Raw genomic sequence first — 25,971 nt, 5'->3', positions numbered from 1 at the left:
TGAATTCTTCTCAGACCCTACTTTGTCTGGCCCCGGATCCAACTGAAAAAAAATTTGGACATTGGTGCAGATGCTTTCCTCTTCTTGAGTCTGTGAATTTTTGGAGCAGAACTCTGATGCCCATGGAATAGAATGTGTGAACAGCTTTGCAGACTTTCCATAGTCATTTTTTGCATAGATAATGTGGTCCAGACACACTATCAGCAGAAAGGATTTAAATTCAGAAATGTGGCCTGGTGTCTGGATCACAGCATTAGCGCAAACTATTTAGATTCTGAAATGTGGACTCCTGCCTGCATCACAGTATTAGCACAAAAGATTTAGATGCTGGAAGGGCGATTTGACACAAGATCCGACCTAGGTGAAGTAGCTGATAATAAACCACACAACTATCTGACTACCTGCGCTGTTACGCTGACAAAATGGCTCAAAAACAACGTCCGCTTTTTATATGGAGAGGGACATGCAACTTCGGCAGCCAATGATAGAAGCCCTTGTATCTGGAAGTTGTGTATGTTTTTTACACCCTGATTGGCTGCCAGAATCTCCAGACATTAAGTTAATTTAAAAAAAAAAAATACAGTCCGCCGCTAATCTCCACACCCCCTCCCCTCATCAAACATGTCCCTACCCCCCCCCCCCCCCCCCCCCCGCTCATCATACAGTGCCGCTATCCAGCCAAAATCCTAACAAAAGCATTAGTGGAAACGCAATAATTTACCTAGCTTTGGCCAAATATTGCCGATTTTTTTTTTTTTTAGGAGAAATGCTCAGGAATCTGAACACGAATCCGATTGTGCAAAGTTTTTGCTGAATTTGAGATTGGTGAACGTTTTCAGAACAAGTTCGCTCATGTCTAGTTAGTACACAGCCAAACCTGCTTTCTGTGCGACGGTGTATCAACGAGCTTTAGCTGTAATGTGTTCCTGTGGCAGGCATCGGTTTTATGGACTTGGGTGCACTGCTGCTGTTTGCCAACAGGACAGGAATGGAGCGGAGATACACAGGAGAGAATTCTCTAAAATGGAGGCAAGAATTGTTTTTGAACACCCAGACCCCCATAACCTTTGTGCTGTACTTTGACATTAGACTGGTACTGTTGAGCATGGGTGGGATTAGCAATTTTACAGAGTCGTTATTCCATGGGCACTGACTGCATGCGTGCTTAAGTGCTGATAAGGGGTGATGTGGTGACCGCTGGCTTCCTCCCGCTCTCCTGTTTTGCTGTTGCGGACGTTTGGGCTTTATTTGATTAAGGTATATCTCAGTATGTTGTTACTACTCTGCCCACGTCTGTATCACAGCCATTATTACTGACTGACATGATGTCTTCATTTCGCCATGCACAGGGGTAACGGAGCCATTGATCTTACATATTTATATCATGTATTTTGCTATTTGTTCATTGTGTATATGTGATTGTTAGCCAGGTTTCACCCATCCCGTTCTTGTTGTTTTTGTGCACTGTGGTCTTACCCACTTTTTCTCTCTGGTTTTTATATTAATATGATTGTATTTAATAAAGTTGTAGATTTTTACACTATACCTCTGGCCTTTTTGATCATCTTTTGTCCTCTTTGGGTTTTGTTAAGTGCTGATATGCATACATCTGTGTTTATGCTGTTGAAACTACATTTTGCCCCTCTTTCTGACCAAAGAATTCTGTTGTGGAAAATTTCATGTAGAAGGGCCAAGGGCGGGAGAAGTAGAAAAAAGCAGAGACTGCCGGATATGTGGCTTTGATAACTAAAGACTGCCTCTCTGATGCCACCTATAGGCAGATACTATGTAAGACAATGTTGTACACATTGAAGAGCCTTGAAACCTATAAATAGGGATATCAGCAGGGCCGTATTTAGAGTTTATGCTGCCCTAGGCACTTTTCGTTCTGCCTCCCCCATTGGTGAGTATAGTATGACACTATCAGCTGTGACTTAGGCTACTTTAACATCAGCGATTTTTGACATTTGCGGCAGTTTTTCCGCATCCATAACGGATCACTTACGGCAACAGTGCGTTCGGCCTCATTCATTCCCTATGGGACTTGCGGACATGTGAGGCACTTGCAGTTTTGCCGCGATCCGGCACTGCTAGCAGCAACAGGAAAAAAAATGCTGCTAGCAGTGTTTTTTTGTCTCGCCTCAAGTGCAAAACCTCAAGTGTCGCACATGTCCGCAAGTCCCATAGGGAATGAATGAGGCCGAACGCAGAGTTGCCGGCCCGTAACTGATACTTTACGTGGCAGATGCGGAAAAACTGCTGGATCTGCCGCGAACGGAGAAAATCGCTGATGTGAAAGTAGCCTTAGCAAACCTTTCCAGTTGTCATGTGAGAATCTGGTGAATCTCATGCACATTACATGGTCAGTTGATTCAGCCATGGTTGCAAGGTTTGACAGATTTCTAAAGGGAACCCCCTCTTCAGCCTCACCCTGTCGGATGCAGGATGCAGACTTCCCTCAGCAGCCTCTCCTCACTCCCGTAAGCAGCCTCCACCTGCCAGATGCAGCCTCCCCTAGCCTCCCCCTGCCAGATGCAGCCACCTCAGCAGCCTCTCATCTCACCAGCCTCTGATCTCCTCAGCAGCCTCCCCTCTCCTCAGCAGCCTCTCATCTCCTCAGCAGCCTACCCTCTCTTCTCCTCAGCAGCCTCCCCTCTCCTCAGCAGCCTCTCATCTCCTCTCCTCACCAGCCTCCCCTCTCCTCTCCAGCCTCCCATCTCCTCACCAGCCTCTCCTCTCCAGCCTCCCATCTCCTCACCAGCCTCTCATCAGCAGCCTCTCATCTCTCCTCACCAGCCTCCCCTCTCCTCTCACCAGCCTCCCCTCTCCTCTCCTCACCAGCCACCCCTCACCAGCCTCCCCTCTCCTCAGCATCCTCCCCTCTCCTCAGCAGCCTCCCCTCTCCTCAGCAGTCTCTTATCTCCTCTCCAGCCTCCCATCTCCTCACCAGCCTCCCCTCTCCTCACCAGCCTCCCATCTCATCTCCAGCCTCCCATCTCCTCACCAGCCTCCCATCAGCAGCCTCTCATCTCCTCTCCTCAGCAGCCTCCCCTCACCAGCCTCCTCTCACCAGCCTCCCCTCTCCTCTCCTCAGCAGCCTCCCCTCTCCTCAGCAGCCTCTCATCTCCTCACCAGCCTCCCCTCTCCTCACCAGCCTCTCATCTCCTCTCCTCACCAGCCTCTCCTCTCCTCACCAGCCTCTCCTCACCAGCCTCCCCCCTCAGCAGCCTCCCCCCTCAGCAGCCTCCCCTCACCAGCCTCTCATCTCCTCTCCTCAGCAGCCTCCCCTCACCAGCCTCTCATCTCCTCACCAGCCTCTCATCTCAGCAGCCTCCCCTCATCTCCTCTCCTCAGCAGCCTCCCCTCACCAGCCTCTCCTCTCATCTCCTCTCCTCAGCAGCCTCCCGTCACCAGCCTCCCCTCACCAGCCTCTCCTCTCATCTCCTCTCCTCAGCAGCCTCCCCTCACCAGCCTCTCCTCTCCTCAGCAGCCTCCCCTCACCAGCCTCTCCTCTCATCTCCTCTCCTCAGCAGCCTCCCCTCACCAGCCTCTCCTCTCCTCAGCAGCCTCCCCTCACCAGCCTCTCATATCATCAGCAACCTCCCCTCACCAGCCTCTCCTCTCCCCTTAGCAGCCTCCCCTCACCAGCCTCTCCTCTCCCCTTAGCAGCCTCTCCTCTTAGCAGCCTCCCTTCACCAGCCTCTCCTCTCTCCTTAGCAGCCTCCCCTCTCATCTCCTCTCCAGCCTCTCATATTCTCCCCTTAGCAGCCTCCCCTCTCCTCACTCACATCAGCAGACTTCCGTGTCCTCTCTCGCCTCACTCCTCTCTGAAGCTTCCTCTCACACTGCCCGCCTCCTCTCCCTGCTCACCGCCGACTTCAGTATCTTCTTCAACAAACATGACATGCTGCTCAGCTCTGCAGTCTGCTCCTACATTAAGAAGAGCGGGCAGCATGTCACATGACCGGCGTCAGGACCATGATGCACTTGGGCCTGCCGGCTGCTGCTTAAAGGTACAGCACCCATTTCTGGATGCCAGATGCACACTAACAAGTAATGCCCTGATAGCGGGCGGCCCTGTGCCCGAGACCCCCTCCCCCCCCGCAGCAGCCGGGGCTGAGGTGGGTGTGTGGGTGGGGTGACCCCCGAACCTTAAAAAAAAAAAATTTATTTAAACTTGCTCAGGTGCCGCCCCCTCACATCGCCCCGCCCTAGGCATGTGCCCTCAAGTGCCTAGTGGCAAATACGGCCCTGGATATCAGCCATTCCAGAGAGGTCCATATGTAGACAGCAAGGCTTCTAAGTTTTTGCTCATCAGTACTCAGTAGGGTACTGGTTGCCGGAGTGTGATGCTTTCAGCCCAATTGTTCTTTTTCCTTTTAATGGAGAGCTAATTTGCATGTTTCCCAAGTTGCATGGAGTCAATGTCTCCACAAGGAGGAACCAAACCTTCCAAAATCTATAATTAATTTGGCCATACACATTAGATCAGGGGTGGACTTACCATTGGTGCAACCTGTGCAGCTGCACAGGGGCTCAAAAGTTAAGGGGACCCATTTGACCTCCAAAACATTTGGAACTGTGCACTATGATGAGCTATTGGACTGCAAAGGGCCCATTCATTGTTCGTGCACAGGATCCCTCTTCTGCCCGTGTTCCCACCAGTGCATTAGATAGTTGTCGGTCAAACAACTCTAGCTTTCGGCAAGAGCTACAGGTCCTTCTCAAAAAATTAGCATATAGTGTTAAATTTCATTATTTACCATAATGTAATGATTACAATTAAACTTTCATATATTATAGATTCATTATCCACCAACTGAAATTTGTCAGGTCTTTTATTGTTTTAATACTGATGATTTTGGCATACAACTCCTGATAACCCAAAAAACCTGTCTCAATAAATTAGCATATTTCACCCATCCAATCAAATAAAAGTGTTTTTTAATAACAAACAAAAAAACCATCAAATAATAATGTTCAGTTATGCACTCAATACTTGGTCGGGAATCCTTTGGCAGAAATGACTTCTTCAATGCGGCGTGGCATGGAGGCAATCAGCCTGTGACACTGCTGAGATGTTATGGAGGCCCAGGATGCTTCAATAGCGGCCTTAAGCTCATCCAGAGTGTTGGGTCTTGCGTCTCTCAACTTTCTCTTCACAATATCCCACAGATTCTCTATGGGGTTCAGGTCAGGAGAGTTGGCAGGCCAATTGAGCACAGTAATACCATGGTCAGTAAACCATTTACCAGTGGTTTTGGCACTGTGAGCAGGTGCCAGGTCGTGCTGAAAAATGAAATCTTCATCTCCATAAAGCATTTCAGCCGATGGAAGCATGAAGTGCTCCAAAATCTCCTGATAGCTAGCTGCATTGACCCTGCCCTTGATGAAACACAGTGGACCAACACCAGCAGCTGACATGGCACCCCACACCATCACTGACTGTGGGTACTTGACACTGGACTTCAGGCATTTTGGCATTTCCTTCTCCCCAGTCTTCCTCCAGACTCTGGCACCTTGATTTCCGAATGACATGCAAAATTTGCTTTCATCAGAAAAAAGTACTTGGGACCACTTAGCAACAGTCCAGTGCTGCTTCTCTGTAGCCCAGGTCAGGCGCCTCTGCCGCTGTTTATGGTTCAAAAGTGGCTTTACCTGGGGAATGCGGCACCTGTAGCCCATTTCCTGCACACGCCTGTGCACGGTGGCTCTGGATGTTTCCACACCAGACTCAGTCCACTGCTTCCTCAGGTTCCCCAAGGTCTGGAATCGGTCCTTCTCCACAATCTTCCTCAGGGTCCGGTCTCCTCTTCTCGTTGTACAGCGTTTTCTGCCACATTGTTTCCTTCCAACAGACTTACCATTGAGGTGCCTTGATACAGCACTCTGGGAACAGCCTATTTGTTGAGAAATTTCTTTCTGGGTCTTACCCTCTTGCTTGAGGGTGTCAATGATGGCCTTCTTGACATCTGTCAGGTCGCTAGTCTTACCCATGATGGGGGTTTTGAGTAATGAACCAGGCAGGGAGTTTATAAAAGCCTCAGGTATCTTTTGCATGTGTTTAGAGTTAATTAGTTGATTCAGAAGATTAGGGTAATAGGTCGTTTAGAGAACCTTTTCTTGATATGCTAATTTATTGAGACAGGTTTTTTGGGTTATCAGGAGTTGTATGCCAAAATCATCAGTATTAAAACAATAAAAGACCTGACAAATTTCAGTTGGTGGATAATGAATCTATAATATATGAAAGTTTAATTGTAATCATTACATTATGGTAAATAATGAAATTTAACACTATATGCTAATTTTTTGAGAAGGACCTGTATGTTTGCTGCCTGATCCATACCCAAGAGCCATTGAGAAAAGACATTTCTGGATGACTGCGTATCTGCGGGAGAATAATGCAATCAGCCAAAATCGGATATACTCAAGTGACCTCTCCCCGACAATTACTTGTCCAGGGCCTTCATACACACTAGATCAGTGTTTCCCAAACTCCAGTCCTCCCGGACCCCAACAGGTCCTGTTTTCAGGATTTCCACAGGTGATGGAAGTATCAGGAGTTCTCACTTGTGCAGCACTATGGAAATCCTGAAAACATGACCTGGACGGTAGGTCGAACCCATCAGCGGGTTCATCCAACATTAAACAAATGTGCTTAGAGGCCTTAAAGACCAAGTTATTGATCATCCTTGTATGTAATGAGGACTTTCCAAGTTGCACTCAGCTGGTGTCTGAGCCTCCTTCACATGTCTCATGTCCACCTTTCTGCTGGCGGCACACTGATACATTGTACATGGTGCTCTTCACATGTCAGCTCTTTGCTGACCAGTGATCCACTTTAAAAAAACAGACACGTCTGAGGTTGATTTGCAGCCCAAACTTGATCATGTAAATGAAGGGGTTACAGAACACAGACAGCACACAGACGCCATTTGAGTTTGCTCCATGTGCTGTGTGTTTTTCATTGACGTATTGCAAGGAAAAGGGTTTTTTTTGCATATGGGACAATGAATAACACAAGGGTAGTAAAAACAAACACATTGACTGAAAATGAATGGATGCAACTTTTAATACTTTGTGACCACTGCACTTGGGTCCATCCTGATCACTGAGCACCTGATTAACCCTCCGTCACATACAATATTCGGACTAACGAGTTCACATACAATGTGCCTGTCAGGCGCCTGCTGGAAAAATACCTATAATATCTAATGTTTGCAATTTCAGTGCTCTAAAAGTGATCAGTGACCTTCATAGGGATGTAATAAAAGAGACTACACATAATCAGTTGCAAAAAAAAACATTTACTTAACATAAAACTAATAACTATGAAATACAAACTTTTCAAAACTCCCGCCAAATAGTCCCCAGTTCGACTCTCTCAAAAAAATGTACAAAGAAAATTTTTGAACACAAACTTAATTTTAAGGTACCTTAAGTACTATTAAAAACATATTCAATCAGAAGTAGATGCTGAGGTTTCCCCAGAAAAGTCACACTTGCAGAGCAAATAGCAAGAATTACACACCATTTTTGCATGTGTCAGGCAAATTGCTTTATGACATTTGAGACATTCATAATTTGAAAGCCTTCTGATTCCGCTTTCCGTTTGGCAGGTGGTGCATCTCCTTCTTTTGTGAGGTGGTGCAGATGGTGACTTTTCACCATCATCTTCTGGGCAGAACCTTTTGAGCTGAACTTGAAGGCGAGAGGGGATACTGATTGTTTTCACGCTTCTCCTGCGTAGCTCTCCAAGTACTAGTTCATGGGCCAATTTTTTCAGATACAATTGTCTACGGAGTGGTTCAAGCTTGTTTTCAAGATAAATTACTTGTGAATTTATACCACCCAAATTCAACATAGCAAAAAATATGACCATTGGCCAGCGTTTGATGTTTCTGCTGACGTTGAAAGTGGAGCACATCTGATCTGCTGTATCCACACCCCCTTTGGTGGCATTGTAAAATGTAATTATCTCCGGGTTTTTTTCTGCCCCAGTCCCAGGATCGATGGCAGCATCATCATGAAGTGTTGATAGAAGAAGTACGATTTTTTTGGCATGTGGTACATAGGAAACTAAAGCCTTTCCATTATGGAATGCAAACATACTGCTGTACTGTTGTCTCTCTTTCACACTTACAAACTGTGGCGGCAATTCCCTTCAGCTTCTGAATTTTCAGATAATCAATCAGATCACAACTTGTAAACCAATTGTCAGCTGTAATATTGCGACCCGATCCAAATAAGGGTTCAGCCAGTCTTTTTACAACATCAATGGGTTTGTTGCTCACACAGTAAGGACCTTCTGGTTGTTTTCCTGCATAAACTTCCAGGTTGTAAGTGTAGGTCTTACTGGCATCAACAAGGGCATACATTTTTATTCCATATTTGTTTGGCTTTGATGGAATATATTGACAAAAGGCACATCTACCACGAAAACCAGGGAGCATTTCGTCAATAGTGAGATTCTCTCCAGGGTAATAACTTTGTTTACAGTTTACAACAAATCTTTGAAATATATCACGAATTGGAGCAAGTTGGTCATGTGTTTTGCGTTCGGTTCGGGTAGTTCTGTCGTCAAACCGAAGGCAACGAATTAGAATCTTGAATCTGTTTATAGACATAACAAGGCTAAATTTTTCAACTCCATCCCCATCTTTACCCCAAAGTTCCTCCAAACTTTGTCTATTTGCCCTATAAGCTCCTGCAAGGTACAGTAATCCAAAAAAAGCACGCAGTTCTGTTTCATCTGTGGGCTTGATGGTTCTGTTGCAGATGTACTTGTCCTTTATAATGTCTATATATTGGTTGGTATATGTGACAATAGAGTCCAGAATGTCATCTGTAAATATACTGTTCCAGCATTCAACTGCAGTTTTTGCATTACGTGCAGTTCCTATTACTGCAGGAAGGTGAGTAATAATGTTTAAAGGTTCCCTACGTTTTTTCTGGAATGGCTTCTTGTTCCATTTAGTATTTTTATCTTTTCCAATATAATATGATCCAACTTCTTCATCCTCACCACTGTCACCATCTTGCTCTGTTTCAGAATCCAGGACACATTCTTCCACCTCATCATGAGAATCAATCTCACTTTCCTCTCCTAAATCCTCATTCAGTGTGAGGTCTCTATCATCTAACAGCATGTTTGTTACTTCCTCAACATCAAGTTGTTTGGATAAATTGTACATTTTCCTCTCCATTTCAGCAGATAATCTGAAGCAAGAGAAGGAATATGTTAGGGAACTACTGTGTATGCCTGAGCAGCACACTTTCTTTTATAAAATCTCCCTTATTTCTATGAAATATCCTCACATTTTGTGCTATACATTCATAAAACAAGCTAAATAAACTATTGTGATGAATAAAAACATAAAATACCAACCTTACTGAATGTGACGTATTCACATACAATGAGCCTGAGAGATCTGTGCAGCTATATCCTCTCCCCTGAAGCTCTGAAATCCAACTGTGATATCAGGTTTCACAGACCTTCAAGAGACAGGAGACTACCTGGAGGGAGGGGGTTTCCTCACAATCTGGTGAGGAAGGAGAAATGAAAGTAAAAGAGAAGCGCCTGTCAGATCAGTTGTATGTGACGGAGGGTTAAAATGCAGAAAGTATTAGTGGCTGTAAAGGGGTTAACACGGTGGAATTTCTCTGGCCTCATACAGGCAGATTCTGTTATTTATAGGAGAATTTTCTGAATTCCAGAGAGAATTGTGTCCAGATGCTAAGACCGCAGGTCTCATAGTCCAAAGTGTGATCCTCCCTACTTGTCTCAGGTCCCTTTTGGCAATGGAAGGTCTAAATGAGCCAAATTTTGTTTTGTGATTACCCCGGGAAGATTCATTCATATCTTTTCAGATTAGTATGATCTATAAATGGCTGACAGTTCTGCAGATAGTGAGTTGTCATTGTACTTCTTCGAATACTTTTATTTTTTCTTTTGTTGTCTGCATTGTCCATTATATATACTGTGTGTGTGCGTGTGCGTGCGTGCGTGCGTGCGTGCGTGTGTGTGTGTGTTTGTGAGTGTGTGTATATCTGTATAACTGCAAAAAAATGGAAGGAAAGAATATTTTTATAATTTTTATCTAAGGAGGTGACAAAGGGGGATGTGATTTTACTATTTTTTTTTTCTTTTGATCACTGTGATGGACCCTATCACCATGCTCAATTTCCTATTGTTGCCTGGTACTGGCCGGCAGATCTCGACAGGTGCACTGCTCATGCACCCGCCATTTTTTTTTTTACCCAGGAAGATGACCCCGGCTGGGGAACGGACCATTAGGGTCCCGGGATGGAGGGAGTCTTGGGGGCATAATTTCTCTCTCTTCTGACATACATACAAAGACATACTGATGGGAAATTTAGATTGTGAGCCCCATTGGGGACAGCGATGATAATGTGTGTAAAGCGCTGCGGAATATGTTAGCGCTATATAAAAATAAAGATTATTATTATGTATATCATGTCAGAAGAGAGAGAAATCATTGTAACAGCCGGCACACTTTTCTTTTTTGTGATCACCGTTATTTACTGAATAACGGTGATCACATGATCGGGGACCAGAAAATCCAACCCTGATCATGTTCTTCGGTGTCTCTGTGTACCGGTAACCGAGATTTTCCGACTCTAGAGGACACTACAGCCTTATTCCCAGTTGCCGTTTTACGCATTAAGACGGCGGCCACTTAGGGGTTAAAGGTAATTTCTCTGTAAGATCAAACTCCATCCAGCCCCCACAAACCACATATGTGGGCTTGCAGGTCGTTGAAATGTAAATCCATCTACATCTTTGTATTTTCTATCTGTCCCTGCATTCTGCAACATTAAGTGGTCTGGGCATGACCAAGCACTTAAAGGGAAGGTACCGCGTTTGTAGGTCATTAATAAATCACTGTAATGTAGCATAACATGCTGCTATAACCAAGTTTGAAATGCATGTGAAACAGATTTCATGTGTTATATGAGTTTAAAGAATGCACTGGGGGCTGACATCTTGGTTTTGCAGCAGTAGCAGGGCACTATCAGTGTCAGATTACGGCACCCCATGGACATAGGGTCAGCGCCGGTCTATTATCTCCTATCTGTAACATTGCAGCAGCATTAGCAGTGAGCTGGGCACGCCTCTGTGGGCTGCACAACTCACTGCTGTAGGTGTGACTAGCTGCCATTTTATTAGAGCCCTGTGCTCTCTATCGCAGGACAGAAGCGCTCACTGCTCCTCTGTACTCCAAGCAGGCACGTCCTCTGCTCTCACACGCTGCCCTGTGTGCTTCTCCTGCCATGTCTCCCCCTCCCCCTCACACACAGTCCCTGTGATCTCCTGTAAGCTGCACTCACAGCCTGCAGAGAGGAAGGTGACACCTGGAGAGAGAGCAGGAAGGGCAGCTGACAGGACAGGGATTAAGGTGGGGGAAGGGGGATGGCAAGAATGTTATTCACAAAAAATGCTGCTGAGTCTACTGTGTTCTGCTCCTCTGTAAACAAGCTGTGCCTCTGATGCAGTAACTGCTGGTGATAGCAGGTCACAGGGCAGTCACACACAAAATGGTGCTGCCCTGTGATGCTGCTCTTCATTCTTACTGTTAGCAGAAAAATTGGGGCAGTAACTGCTGACATCACCATTTCCCTCCCCTTTTGGGTGGTCTAACATCCCTGGGGCAGAGCTGCTAAATCTTACTATAGCTGCTTGAGGTCTAAAACGGAAAATGCTCCCCCTAGTGGTAAATATGTATATTTGTAGAAAAATATATAATATTTTTCATATAGAAATGTTTGCAACAGTGCAAACATTGCATTAATACATTTTAATTACTATTTTAAGCTTAATTTCACAAAAAAAAACAAAATACAAGAAAACTGGTGGCACCTTCCCTTTAAGGAGCCACTGCTTCCAGTGGTTGTTTCTCTGCCCAGCATTGGCCTGTGCATCTTGATTCGTAGCTTACCTCCGGATTTCCTTACATGGCACCTGAGGTCACAAAGGCAATGAACTCCTCAATCAAGCTAGAGAGACTGGGCGAGGAAACAACAGGCAGTGGCCCCTTAAAGGGATTGTCCGGCCTTAGGGTACAAGTCCGCAGTGACTCTGTGAGTGCAGACTTGTGAATCCTCACAGCGTGCATAGGACGTGCTGAGAGGATTCTCCAAGGGGGTCCTAGCAGCAGGACCCCCACCAATCTGGAAGTTATCGCCTATCCTGGAGATAACCCCTTAAGTAAAATCATAACAATAAATCGTGATACTTTGAATTTTTTTTTTATCGTTACTTTTATGTTGTGGAGTTCAGAGTCATTTGTGTCATCAGATAGATTTAAAGGTAGCAATTATTGTGAGCTTCAAAGGGTGAAATTCACATGTAACACACAGTCCAAGGTCCGCAAAGAAGATGGAACTTTGCTCAGCCTTTCCTTCGTTATATCTGTTCTTACACTGCATCCAAGAGCTGTCAGCATTCCGCATTATTCACACATCCATGCCCTCAAATTATAAATATTTTTCCCATCCTATTGGTATTCCGTTTTTCCGTTTTTCATCTCTCTGCATTCATGTTGTCCGCTTTACCATCCATAGATCATCAGGGGTTTTGATGTTTCTTCAAAATTGGTTGTTGTTTGCCAAGCTTCTGCTAGAAATCTGTAAGGCTACGTTCACATTAGCGTTACGCTAATGTGCATCGCTGTTTAACATAGGGGACGCGTGCGTTTTTTTGTTAGCGTTTTTCGACACGTGCGTCGTTTCCGACGCTAGCGTCGGATGCAAGAAAATGCAACAAGTTGCATTTTTCGTGCGTCCGATTTTCGTCAAAAAACGACGCACGCGTCGCAAAATGCAGCGTTTTTGCGCGCGTTTTTGGTGCGTCGCACGTTGCGTCGCCGACGCACCGGCGCGCAACGCTAATGTGAACGTAGCCTTAGTGAACCCTGACCTGAATGGCTGAGTTCTGTCCCCAAAACAGGCCAGGATAGCTATAGAATATAAAAGGTGTTGGTGAGGCCCATGTACGCCTCGTGGGCTCATCTCCTGACTTTTCTCCCTGTATGTTGAATTAGATTGTGTTGAGTGAAGTGCCTAAGGGTATGTGCACACGATGAAGATTTAGTGCAGATTTAGTGCAGAACTGCAGCAGATTTTTCTGCAGCAGAAACGCTGCAGAACTGCACTGTGATTTACAGTACAATGTAAATCAATGTAAAAAAAAAAGCAGTGCACATGGTGCAGAAAAATCTGCGCAGAAACGCTGCAGATTTCAAGGAAGTGCATGTCACTACTTTTGTGCAGTTCTGCAGCGTTTCTGCACCCCTCCATTATAGAAATCCACAGTGGTAAAATCTGCACAATAAACGCACCTGCGGATTCTGCCAGGAGATGCAGATTTAGTGCAGAAAATTCTGCACCACATTTCCTACGTGTGCACATAGCCTAAAGGTGCTACAATGATAACCAATTGGGAAAAGAATCTGACCTCTTATAAGGTCATGTAATGTTTCTGGACTCTGTTTCCTAATAAATCTTTTTGTATTTTTCAGCCAAAGACCACGGGGCAGACACTACTGAGCCGAGCATTCACTCATCTGAATGTGGTGGAGACTGACTATTTTGGCATCGAGTTCCAGACTGTGCAATCACAATGGGTACGTGAAGTTTCTACGTGTCACAGACTGGACTAATAAATGGATCTGTATCTGTTCGATAAAACACTACTTATGCGTCATCAATAAACCCGCTGCTGTGTACATGAAATATTAAACATTTTCCAATTTGTTTTTATTCCATCTGGTTAATGATGTAGGATATTTCATTCCTGAATCACAAAGTAAGCAAAATGTCTATAATTAAGCCTCTCTGGAGCAGATCTGTATCCAGTCATTTGGAAAGTCTTTTATGCTGTGCACATGTGGCTGTGATGCAGTTTCCATTTTTGGATACATTTTTCATGTTACAGGATTAACCATTTGTTCCCTAAGCTTTACTTTTAGTTTATGGGTATTCAACCAAATAACACAATACATTATTGTATTAGAATAATTTGACTGGATATTGATGACATATTGCTAAGATATGTCATCAGTTCCTCATTGCAGTGGGTCCTACTGCCGCGATTCGAACTTAAGGGTACCGTCACATTTAGCGACGCTGCAGCGATCTAGACAACGATCCCGATCGCTGCAGCGTCGCTGTGTGGTCGCTGGAGAGCTGTCACACAGACAGCTCTCCAGCGACCAACTATGCAAGGTCCCCTGGTAACCAGGGTAAACATCGGGTTACTAAGCCCAGGCCCGCGCTTAGTAACCCGATGTTTACCCTGGTTACCAGCGTAAACGTAAAAAAAACCAAACACTACATACTTACATTCCGGTGTCTGTCCCCCGGCGCTGTGCTTTTCTGCACTGACTGTGAGCGCCAGCCAGAAAGCACAGCGGTGACGTCACCGCTGTGCTCTGCTTTCCGGCTGGCCGGCGCTCACAGTGCAGAGAAGCACAGCGCCGGGGGACAGACACCGGAATGTAAGTATGTAGTGTTTGGTTTTTTTTACGTTTACGCTGGTAACCAGGGTAAACATCGGGTTACTAAGCGCGGCCCTGCGCTTAGTAACCCGATGTTTACCCTGGTTACCAGTGAAGACATCGCTGAATCGGCGTCACACACGCGGATTCAGCGATGTCTGCGGGAGATCCAGCGACGAAATAAAGTTCTGGACTTTCTGCGCCGACCAACGATGGCACAGCAGGATCCTGATCGCTGCTGCGTGTCAAACTCAACGATATCGCTATCCAGGACGCTGCAACCTCACGGATCGCTAGCGATATCGTTTAGTGTGAAGGTACCTTTAGTGAAAGTGCTGACATCTATTTCATAGGGATGTGCTCGGCAAGTACAATAAAGATCAAGTAGCTACAATGAATTGAGCTCTGTTCACACTTTTGGTTGGAGATTCTGCTGAGGTTTCTATTACGCTTTTATTTATTTAATTTTTTTTTCAACACCAAAAACGGCACAGTCAGGATTGTTCATCTTGTTGGAAAAAATACTAAAAAGTTTGATCAAAAGCCTCAAAACACAACATTAAAAGGAGTGGTCCGAGGTTCCAAATAATTTTCATCCGAAATCCCTATCTATTTAAAGGGAACCTGTCAAACCCCAATATCGAAAGTGAGCTAAGCCCACCAGCAACAGGGGCTTATCTATAGCATTCTGTAATGCTGTAGATAAGCCCCCGATGTATCCTGAAAGAGGAGAAAAAGAGGTTAGATTATACTTACCCAGGGGCGGCCCGGTCCGGGGCCTCCCATCTTCATACGATGACATCCTCTTGTAGTCCCGCTCCAGCGCAGGTGTACTTTGTCTGCCCTGTTGAGGGCCTCTCTGACCTTTCCCGGCACCTGCGCATAGCAGTACTTTGCTCTGCCCTCAACAGTGCAGATAAAGTACACCTGCGCCGAAGCCGCAGCCTGAAGACAGGAAGAGGATGTCATCGTAAGAAGATGGGAGGCCCCGGACCGCGACGCCCATCGGACCGGGACCGCCCCTGGGTGAGTATAATCTAACCTCTTTTTCTCATCTTTCAGGATACATCGGGGGCTTATCCACAGCATTACAGAATGCTATAGATAAGCCCCTGATGCTGGTGGGCTTAGCTCACCTTCGATATTGGGGTGACAGGTTCCCTTTAATGCCATAATCTAAACTATTTCCTAATATACTTGAATTAAAAATTCCCTATCAGCTTTTATTTCTTTATTTTTCTACTTCCTTTTTGATGACGCTTCCTTTGAGAATCCCAGTGCATACTGGGAAACTCAAACAAAGAGTCATCAGTTGTCAGATGCTGCAGTCATCAGTGACACTCGTTTCAGGGGCTGCGTTATTCTCTATGCACATCGCACAGCGTTCAATCATTGCGAATGCTCTATTGCCGACTCAGATCAGCAGTAAAGAGCCGACAACAGAGCGCAATGTCAGAATAACCAGCGTGCGGAGAATAGTGTTGCCCCCATAAGTGACTTCACTGGTCTCTGGTCATTCTGACAGTGCGCTCTGTTGCCGGCTTGTTACTGATGATCTGAGCCGGCAAAAGAACACAATGTCTTTGTGCAAAGCATTCAGGGTTTAGCCAAGCCAAACGAGTGTCACAGATGAGGCTTCGATTCTGGGAGTTGGCAGAGGCTGCGGCAGTGACCACAGTCCCCTGATGAAGCTTTGTTTGAGTATCTTAGCATGCACTGTGATTCTCACATGAAGCTTCATCAAAATGAAACTGGGGAAAAAAAAGAAACTGTTATTGTCTGTGCACACGTTCAGGATTTTTCGCGTTTTTTTGGCCGTTTTCTGCGGAAAAAAATGCTAAAAAAAACACATACATAAGCATCCCATCATTTTTAATGCATTCCACAATTCTTGTGCACATGCTGCGCAGCATGTTCATTAATTTTGCGGATTTTTCGCATTTTTGCCACTATCTTATTGCATTGGCAAGCTCCGGAAAAAAATGCGAAAAATCCGCAAAAAAAAGTATGCGGATTTCCTGCGGAAAAAGTCCAGATTTGCTCAGGAAAATTCTGCATACTTTCCTGAACGTGTGCACATAGCCTTAGTATAGTTGTGGAAGGATAGGGAATTTTTTGAGGCATTAAATAGATAAGGATTTAGGAAATTAATTTGGCTTTCGGACCACCCTTTTAAAGCTATGCTCACAGGTATTGTTTTTGCTGCATTTTTTTAATGCAAATTGAAAGCTGCCTTTTACATTTCCAGCAAAAGCTTTGATATTTTGAAAATCTCATGCACACAAATGTTTTATTTATTTATTTTTTTCTCCCAACCGAGCGAGAACTGCAGTTAATTTTGACATCTGCAGCATGTCAATTCTTTCAAAGTTTTTGCAGCATTTTTTTCACGCCCTAGAAAGCGTGAATAAACACTGTAAATAAAACAGTGGTGATTTTTCGACATTTTTTGAAGCGGTGTACAAAAAAAAACCCTTAGCATTTTTTTTTTATAATTATTTTATCGGCATATTTGATATTGCTGCTACCGTAACTACTGTGAGGAAGTGACCAGTGTCAGATGTAGGGGTCGCTGTATGTTCTCCCCCAGGATCTGCATGGAGGCGTGTTGAGGCCATGGGGGTGCATTGCGGTCACAGGCGTAGCTGTGATTACAATGCGGAATAAAAAGTAAGTGTTAGTCTAGGGCAAACTATTTGTCCAAGGCAGATTTAAGAAAACCTGTTGGACTTTTGTGTTTTGAATTGGACAACAGGATGGTAGTGGTGCAGTCCATTTCATTTCAGGCCCAGGTTTTCCATGTGGCCCATGGCCACAGATTCCAGTTAAAATCTCTGCAGTAAAGGGTTTGGGTGTCAGGGCCAGAGTCCGTTTGGTGTTTGCTAGAGTGCAGAGCAGTCGGCTCTGCAGAGCTCCACCTGTGTGCGGCAACACAGGCAAGCGGAGCCAAATAGCCAAGGGAGCTGAGAAGTCTGGCACCTACAGCATACACAGCGGTGCAGTTGCCCACGGCAACTGGTTTCGGAGGTGGACTGGTGTGTTTATTGGCTGTAAACTGGAGGATATAGTCCCGGCTGTGATCTGGAGGATATTGTGTGCTGTGCATTATTTGGGAGTTAAACACTAGAGAGACTTTTGTTTTGAACTTTCTTGGGTCACTGCCTCATCACTGCACAGTGTGGATACTGCTGCATTACACTACATACCTTTTTAGTTGGGATTGGTGCTAGTACTGACTATGACCGCTGCGGCAGGGTATGCGCTGTATGATGCAGCTGATACCGGCTTTCGATAGGTCACGTTCATCTCCTGAACTCGTGAATGTGTTTAGGCCCACGTAATAGTAAGTCATGGAGCAGGTAGGGATGTTAGTTAATGGGATATGCTTGGATCCATCAGGAAAAATAATCCATTGGCAAAAGATATGCACTAGTTTGAAAAAATTATAAAAGCCGTCATTGGCTGCCTGCTCCACCCTCTGGATATCCCTGCGGATTGGTTATCTCATTAAACCACTCAAAATAGAAATGACCAGTTAGAGAATAGTAGCTAAAAGATCTGTATAATTAGAGTAAAAGTTTTACAGCATGCTAGTAATTAGTTTTAGATTTGTGGCTGTAAAATAGATATGTTCATAAAACAACGTATATATACTCTGATCGTGTATAATATTAAAGGGGTGTGTGTGTTGTAAGAAAATGTTGTAAGGTAGACAAAGGGACATTAACCTCATGGATCAATGGCAGATAGTGTCACAACTCTGTTGTTTGGTGTCTTGCGACCAGGGGCTCCTTCCCTGTCCCTAATGCTGTTCCCCGGAGTACTTCTGATGGGGAAGTAAGGTCTTTTCCAAGCATGCTCGGGTGTTGAACAGCCGCCAGACATGCTGCCGCGGGGTCTCAAACATAGTATTAGAGCACGCTGAAGACACTCGGTTAGCACCCGAGCGTGCTCAGATAACGCCTCATCCAAGCACGCTCGCTCATCACTAATAGGGATGGACTTGTTAGTTAAAGACATTGCAGCATGGAGAAGCCACCCAGGACTGACTATGGACTAGTCAGCTGAGACACATAGGGCCCAATTTGTCCAGCTTTCACTCCAAAATTCGCTTTGCAAAGTCACAAAATGTAACCACAACTTGGAGATGTGCTAAAATGCGTGTAACTGGGGCGAGACGGGATGCCAAAGCTCATCTAATTAATGACGAACTTGGGCGGGACGGCAGAACTTTCACTCCAGTGCCTTACTAGAATAAGATTTCTTGCATGGTGCATGCCACTTGTCAGACCCTCCCGATTCATGAAGAGGGATGCGCCACCATCAGGGGCTTGTGACTGTAGCATGTCCCCTCATCCAGACTAACAGTCGCACTCAAAAAATCATATCTTTAGTAAAGAAAAAGATTTTTTTCAATCACAAAAAAGTGCAATAAATTCACCGCAGTCAGGTCATATGAGGAAGGCAAAGGTAACGTTTCGACCCTATCTTGGGTCTTTTTCAAACCTTGCTCCTCATATGGAAGGTCATGAAAGGGGTCGAATAATATTGCACGCCCCACTTTTCAGTTTTTGAATTTCCACAAAAATTTAAAATAACCAATAAATTTCATTCAACTTCACAATTGTGTTCCACTTGTTGTTGAAAAATTTACCTTTGGTATCTTAATGTTTGAAGCATGTTTTGGGAAAAGGTTGAAAAGTTCCAGGGGGCCGAATACTTTCGCAAAACACTGTATCTACCTCAATTCGTATCACAAGCCCCTAACGGGATTCTTGTACCATTTGTGCCCAATTTCTCTTCATAACCTTCCATATGAGCAAGGTTTGAAAAAGACCCGAGATAGGGTCGAACGCACTTTTTTGTGATTGAAATAAATCTTTTTATTTACTAAAGATATGATTTTTTAAGTGCAACTGTTTATCTTTATGATGCCGTCTGTGGATTAAATCCAATTCCAGTCTGCACCTCCATTATAGCAGACTGACATGATCTACGCTTCAACGTATGATTTTGTTGCACTCTCTTGTTTATGATGCCTGTGGTTCGGGCAACATCAATCAGACTTCAGGTTCCCTTTAATGCGGACACTGTAAATATATATTACTGCAGCTTTATTTATTTTGTTCCAACCCTTCTCTCTAGACCTCCCTGAGGTTGTATTTCATTGTGTTCTTTTAAAAGTTGAATTGCCTTTCTCCAAAGGAGTATTTGGCAGAAAATTGTAGAATTGCTCCAGCATTTTCTGTAACGAGTACAATTAATTATCCCATTCACTAAACTTCCTAGTCCTGCAGCAGGTTGGCATCCTCATTATTAATGGTCTTGCAGATTGTTAATTCAGCCCTTGAAGCAAGGGTCCTTTGATGATAACTAAGCACTTCTTTTAGGGATTGCTCATGTTAGAGCACAGTGTACTCATGGGATGTTTTACTACAGAACCACAGAGCAATCATGTTATTCAGTTAATAGGCTAGAACTCAGTGTTTGCAATACAGGGGTTTCACTGTCAAAAGTATCGTTTTCTTTGCTTACATTTTAAGCAAATGTCAGAAACGTCTACACCCACCAAACCATTTATGTTTTTGAAGCCTTTTGAGAGATATGTCTGTCGATCCCTTTATGAGCTCAAAACACTGCTCTATGAGCAAGAAATCACATGGTTAAATTGTCTGGAAGTGCACTAGGACGTGAGGATGCACTTCTAGTTTCTCATCCTCGCATTGTATTTCCTACCTAGCAGCACCCACCTCCTTCTATGACAAGATGTTTACTGTGGTACACCGCCACTGACCTATCAATCAGTCAGTCAGAAAAGGGTGCTGCTGGATAAGAAATACAATAATAACCTATATAATTCTCCACCAAATATTGAACAGTCTCCTCTAGTAACACAAACTTATATAATCAAGAAATGTGTCTAAATCATCATAACAGTATCATATTAAATTTAAATAGAGAAAAACAAAAAAGGAGTAGTTAAAATAACGTTGCGTTTTATTTTTTATTCAGATATCTAAAGAGTACATGTATACATAGTAAGTGGTCTGTTAAAAGAACAAAAGTGACTGTAGAACCCCCCAGATATAACCCCTCCTAAAGTTTCCAGTAGAAGGAAATATTAGGAATTCAACTGGTAATTACTAGACAAAGATATAAAATATAATATAAAAAGAAAAGAATATAACTCCAAGTAAATCATACTTCTGTGAAATCGAACTGTCCACTTAGGAAGCAACACTGTTTGACAATCAATTTCACATGCTATTGTGCAAATGGAATAGACAACAGATGGAAATTACTGGCAACTATCAAGACACACTCAATAAAGGAGTGGTTCTGCAGGTGGGGACCACAGACCACATCTCAGTACCAATGCTTTTTCTGGCTGATGTTTTGGTCACTTTTGAATGTTGGTTGTGCTTCACACTCATGGTAGCATGAGACGGACTCTACAACCCACACAAGTGGCTCAGGTAGTGCAGCTCATCCAGAATGGCACATCAATGCGAGCTGTGGCAAGAAGGTTTGCCGTGTCTGTCAGCGTACTATCCAGAGGCTGGAGGCGCTACCAGGAGACAGGCTAATACACACGACGTGGAGGGGGCCGTAGGAGGGCAACAACCTAGCAGCAGGACCGCTACCTGTGCCATTGTGGAGGAACAGGAGGAGCACTGCCAGAGCCATGCAAAATGACCTCCAGCAGGCCACAAATGTGCATGTGTCTGCACAAACTGTTAGAAACAGACTCCATGAGGATGGTCTGAGTGCCCGACGTCCACAGATGGGGGTTGTGGTCACAGCCCAACACCGTGCAGAAAGCTTGGCATTTGCCACAGAACACCAGGATTGGCCAACTTGCCACTGGTGCTCTGTGCTCTTCACAGATGAAAGCAGGTTCACAATGAGCACATGTGACAAAGTCTGGAGACGCCGTGTAAAAAGATCTGCCTGCAACATCCTTCAGCGTGACCGGTTTGGCAGTGGGTCAGTAATGGTGTGGGGTGGCATTTCTTTGGAGGGTGCACAGCCCTCCATGTGCAGAGGTAGCCTGACTGCCATTAGGTACCGAGGTGAGATCCTCAGAACCCTTGTGAGACCATATGCTGGTGCAGTTGGCCCTGGGTTCCTCCTAATGCAAGACAATGCCAGACCTCATGTGGCTGGAGTGTGTCAGCAGTTCCTGCAAGATGAAGGCATTGAAGCTATGGACTGGCCCACCCGTTCCCCAGACCTGAAGCCGATTGAACACATCTGGGACATCATGTCTCGCATCATCCACCAACGTCACGTTGCACGACAGACTGTCCAGGAGTTGGCGGCTGCTTTTGTCCAGGTCTGGGAGGAGATCCATCCGCAACCTCATCAGGAACATGCCCATGCGTTGTAGGGAGGTCATACAGTCATGTGGCGGCCACACACACTACTGAGCATCATTTCCTTGTCTTAAAGCATTTCCACTGAAGTTGGATCAACCTGTAACTTTATTTTCCACTTTGATTTTGAGCATCATTCCAACTCCAGACCACCATGGGATATTAGTTGTCATTTACGTTGATCATTTTTAGGTTTTATTGTTTGCAACACATTCTACTATGTAATAAATAAAGATTTACATCTGGAATATTTCATTCAGTGATATCTAGGGTGTTGGATTTTCGTGTTCCCTTTATTTTTTTGAGCTGTGTGTATATGTATGTATGATATATTTCCGTAAAAGGCATAATGATCTATCAGTATGTCAAAGCAAGACTTATGAATCTAAAATAGTAATATGCACAACATAAGTATCAAATATGTAGCAGTAGAATACAGCTGCGATTACAGCTGCAAGTCACTTGGGATATGTCTCTATCAGTTTTGTACATCGAAAGACTGAAATTCTTGCCCATTCTTCCTTGGCAAACAGCTCGAGCTCAGTGAGGTTTGATGGAGATCATTTGCGAACAGCAGTTTTCAGCTCTTTCCACAGATTCTCAATTGGATTGAGGTCTGGACCTTGACTTGGCCATTCTAACACCTAGATACGTTTATTTGTGAACCATTCCATTGTAGAGTTTGCTTTGTTTGGGATCATTTTCTTGTTGGAAGACAAATCTCCGTCCCAGTCTCAGGTCTTTTGCAGACTCCAACAAGTTTTCTTCAAGAAATGGTCCTGTATTTGGCTCCATCCATCTTGCCATCAATTTTAACCATCTTCCCTGTCCCTGCTGAAGAAAAGCAGGCGCAAACCATGATGCTGCCACCACCATGTTTGACAGTGGGAATGGTGTGTTCACGGTGATGAGCTGTGTTGCCTTTACGCCAAACTTATTGTTTGGCATTGTTGCCAAAAAGTTCAATTTTGGTTTCATCTGACCAGAGTACCTTCTTCCACATGTTTGGTGTGTCTCCCACGTGGCTTGTTGCAAACTTTAACCCCTATCTGACCTCGGACCAGATCCCCTGCTTTGATGCAGGGCTCCGCGGTGAGCCCGCATCAAAGCCGGGACATGTCAGCTGTTTTGAACAGCTGACATGTACCCGTAATAGGCGCGGGCAGAATCGCGATCTGCCCGCACCTATTAACTAGTTAAATGCCCCTGTCAAACGCAGACAGCGGCATTTAACTACCGCTTCTGGCCGGGCGGCCGTAAATGACGTCATCGCCGACCCCCGTCACATGATCGGGGGTCGGCGATGCGTCTGGATGGTAACCATAGAGGTCCTAGAGACCTCTATGGTTACTGATGACCGGTGGCTGTGAGCGCCACCCTGTGGTCGGCGCTCACAGCACACCTCCATTTCTGCTACATAGCAGCGATCAGCAGATCGCTGCTATGTAGCAGAGCCGATCGTGTTGTGCCTGCTTCTAGCCTCCCATGGAGGCTATTGAAGCATGGCAAAAGTAAAAAAAAAAAAAAAAAAAAAAAATGTGAAAAAAATAAAAAAAATATAATAGTTTAAATCACCCCCCTTTCCCCCCAATCAAAATAAATCAATAAAAAAAAAACAAATCTACACATATTTGGTATCGCCGCGCTCAGAATCGCCCGATCTATCAATTAAAAAAAGCATTAACCTGATCGCTAAACGGCGTAGCGAGAAAAAAATTCGAAACGCCAGAATTACGTTTTTTAGGTTGCCGCGACATTGCATGAAAATGCAATAACGGGCGATCAAAAGAACGTATCTGCACCAAAATGCTATCATTAAAAACATCATCTCGGCACGCAAAAAATAAGCCCTGAACCGACCCCAGATCACGAAAAATGGAGACGCTACGAGTATCAGAAAATGGCGCATTTTTTTTTTTTTTTAGCAAAGTTTGGAATTTCTTTTCACCACTTAGATAAAAAAATAACCTAGTCATGTTAGGTGTCTATGAACTCGTACTGACCTGGAGAATCATAATGGCAGGTCAGTTTTAGCATTTAGTGAACCTAGCAAAAAAGCCAAGCAAAAAACAAGTGTGGGATTGCACTTTTTTTTGCAATTTCACCGCACTTGGAATTTTTTCCCCGTTTTCTAGTACACGACATGGAAAAAACCAATGATGTCGTTCAAAAGTACAACTCGTCCCGCAAAAAATAAGCCCTCACATGGCCAAATTGACGGAAAAATAAAAAAAATATGGCTCTGGGAAGGAGGGGAGTGAAAAACGAACACGGAAAAACAAAAAATCCCAAGGTCATGAAGGGGTTAAACAACACTTTTTATGGATATCTTTGAGAAATGGCTTTCTTCTTGCCACTCTTCCATAAAGGCCAGATTTGTGCAGTGTACGACTGATTGTTGTCCTATGGACAGACTGTCCCACCTCAGCTGTAGATCTCTGCAGTTCATCCAGAGTGATCATGGGCCTCTTGGCTGCATCTCTGATCAGTCTTCTCCTTGTTTGAGATGAAAGTTTAGAGGGACGGCCGGGTCTTGGTAGATTTGCAGTGGTGTGATACTCCTTCCATTTCAATATGATCGCTTGCACAGTGCTCCTTGGGATGTTTAAAGTTTTGGAAATCATTTTGTATCCAAATCCGGCTTTAAACTTCTCCACAATAGTATCACGGACCTGCCTGTTGTGTTGCTTTGTCTTCATGATGCTCTCGATGCTTCAAACAGAACCCTGAAACTATCACAGAGCAGGTGCATTTATTTGGAGACTTGATTAAACACAGGTGAATTATATTTATCATCAATAGGCATTTAGGACAACATTGAATCATTCAGGCTATGTGCACACTTCAGGATTTCTTGCAGAAATTTCCTGAACAAAACCGGACATTTTCCGCATGCGGATTTTTCACGTTTTTATCGCGGTTTTTGCGGATTTTTCCGGAGGTTCTGGTATGCAATAATATAGTGGGAAATCCGCAAAATAATGAACATGCTGCGTTTATTTCCGCGATGCGTTTTTTTTCACAGAAAAAACGCAACATATGCACAAAAATTGCGGAATGCATTCTAAATGATGGGATGCATATGTATGCGTATTTTAAGCGTTTTTATTGCGTTTTTATAGCGAAAAAATGCGAAAAATCCGGAAGAAATCCTGACGTGTGCACTTTGCCTCAGAGATCCACAATGAACTTCTGGAGTGAGTTTGCTGCACTGAAAGTAAAGGGGCCGAATAATATTGCACGCCCCACTTTTCGAATTTCCACAAAAAGTTAAAATAACCAATACATTTCTTTCAACTTCACAATTGTGTTCCATTTGTTGTTGATTCGTCACCAAAAAATTACATTTGGTATCTTTATGATTGAAGCATGATATGTGGGAAAAGGTGGAAAGGTTCCAGGGAGCCGAATACTTTCGCAAGGTACTGTATAGGGAAACCAAAAGGGGAGACTTTATTTAGGCTTTTTTTTTAAATTTAGTAGGGGGGGGGTGGAAAAACCGCTCTAGACAGAAGTGTTATATGTATTGATGTGGCAAATTTATGAAAAATGAAAAGATTTTTATCAATACTGTTTAACTTTTAATACTGTGCATAACTGTCTTAATTTTTTTTAATCAAAGTAGTTTATGCCGTTTCAGAAATCTGTCAGTTTTTAAAACTGTCTAGTCTAAGTTTACAAAACCTACTAGTTGGCTTACTTTGTGCCAGAAATGTGCAGCACAATTTTGGCACATTGTGTTGCAAAGTGAATTATTCCAGAATTCTGGTGGATATAAATATCCCCCACTATACAGCTCTCTGATACATTTTGTGCAAATCGCATTGACCCAGCCACAAACAAGCCTTAAAAGGAGGGTTGTCTACTGTTCGGACAACCCCTTCTCAATCCGTATGTTTTCTCCAGAGGGAGTGAGATGGCAGCAGCTCTCGCTTCCTCCGGATGTGCGCGATTTATCTGAAGTCGGCTGCAGGGATCTTGTGGCGTGACAATGTCACGCAGTCCCTGGGAGACATCGCGGGAATGGCGTTGGCACCAGAGGTGAGTATAGGTGGTTATTTTACTGGAGGCAA

General features: G+C 44.3%; 1 protein-coding gene across 1 annotated transcript in view; it reads left to right on the top strand.

The window, feature by feature from the left end:
* Positions 1–25,971, top strand: part of FARP2 (FERM, ARH/RhoGEF and pleckstrin domain protein 2) — a 135,956-nt gene that overhangs the window by 40,975 nt on the left and 69,010 nt on the right. The window contains exon 3 of the mRNA XM_069726779.1: positions 13,545–13,649. Coding sequence (XP_069582880.1) covers positions 13,545–13,649 — 105 coding nt within the window. The remainder of the gene's footprint in view (positions 1–13,544; positions 13,650–25,971) is intronic.

The sequence above is a fragment of the Ranitomeya imitator genome, chromosome 5 (genome assembly GCF_032444005.1).
Source record: "Ranitomeya imitator isolate aRanImi1 chromosome 5, aRanImi1.pri, whole genome shotgun sequence".
Lineage (NCBI taxonomy): Eukaryota > Metazoa > Chordata > Amphibia > Anura > Dendrobatidae > Ranitomeya > Ranitomeya imitator.
The sequence above is the reverse complement of the archived record's forward strand: the minus strand, read 5'-3'. Positions and strand labels throughout refer to the sequence as shown.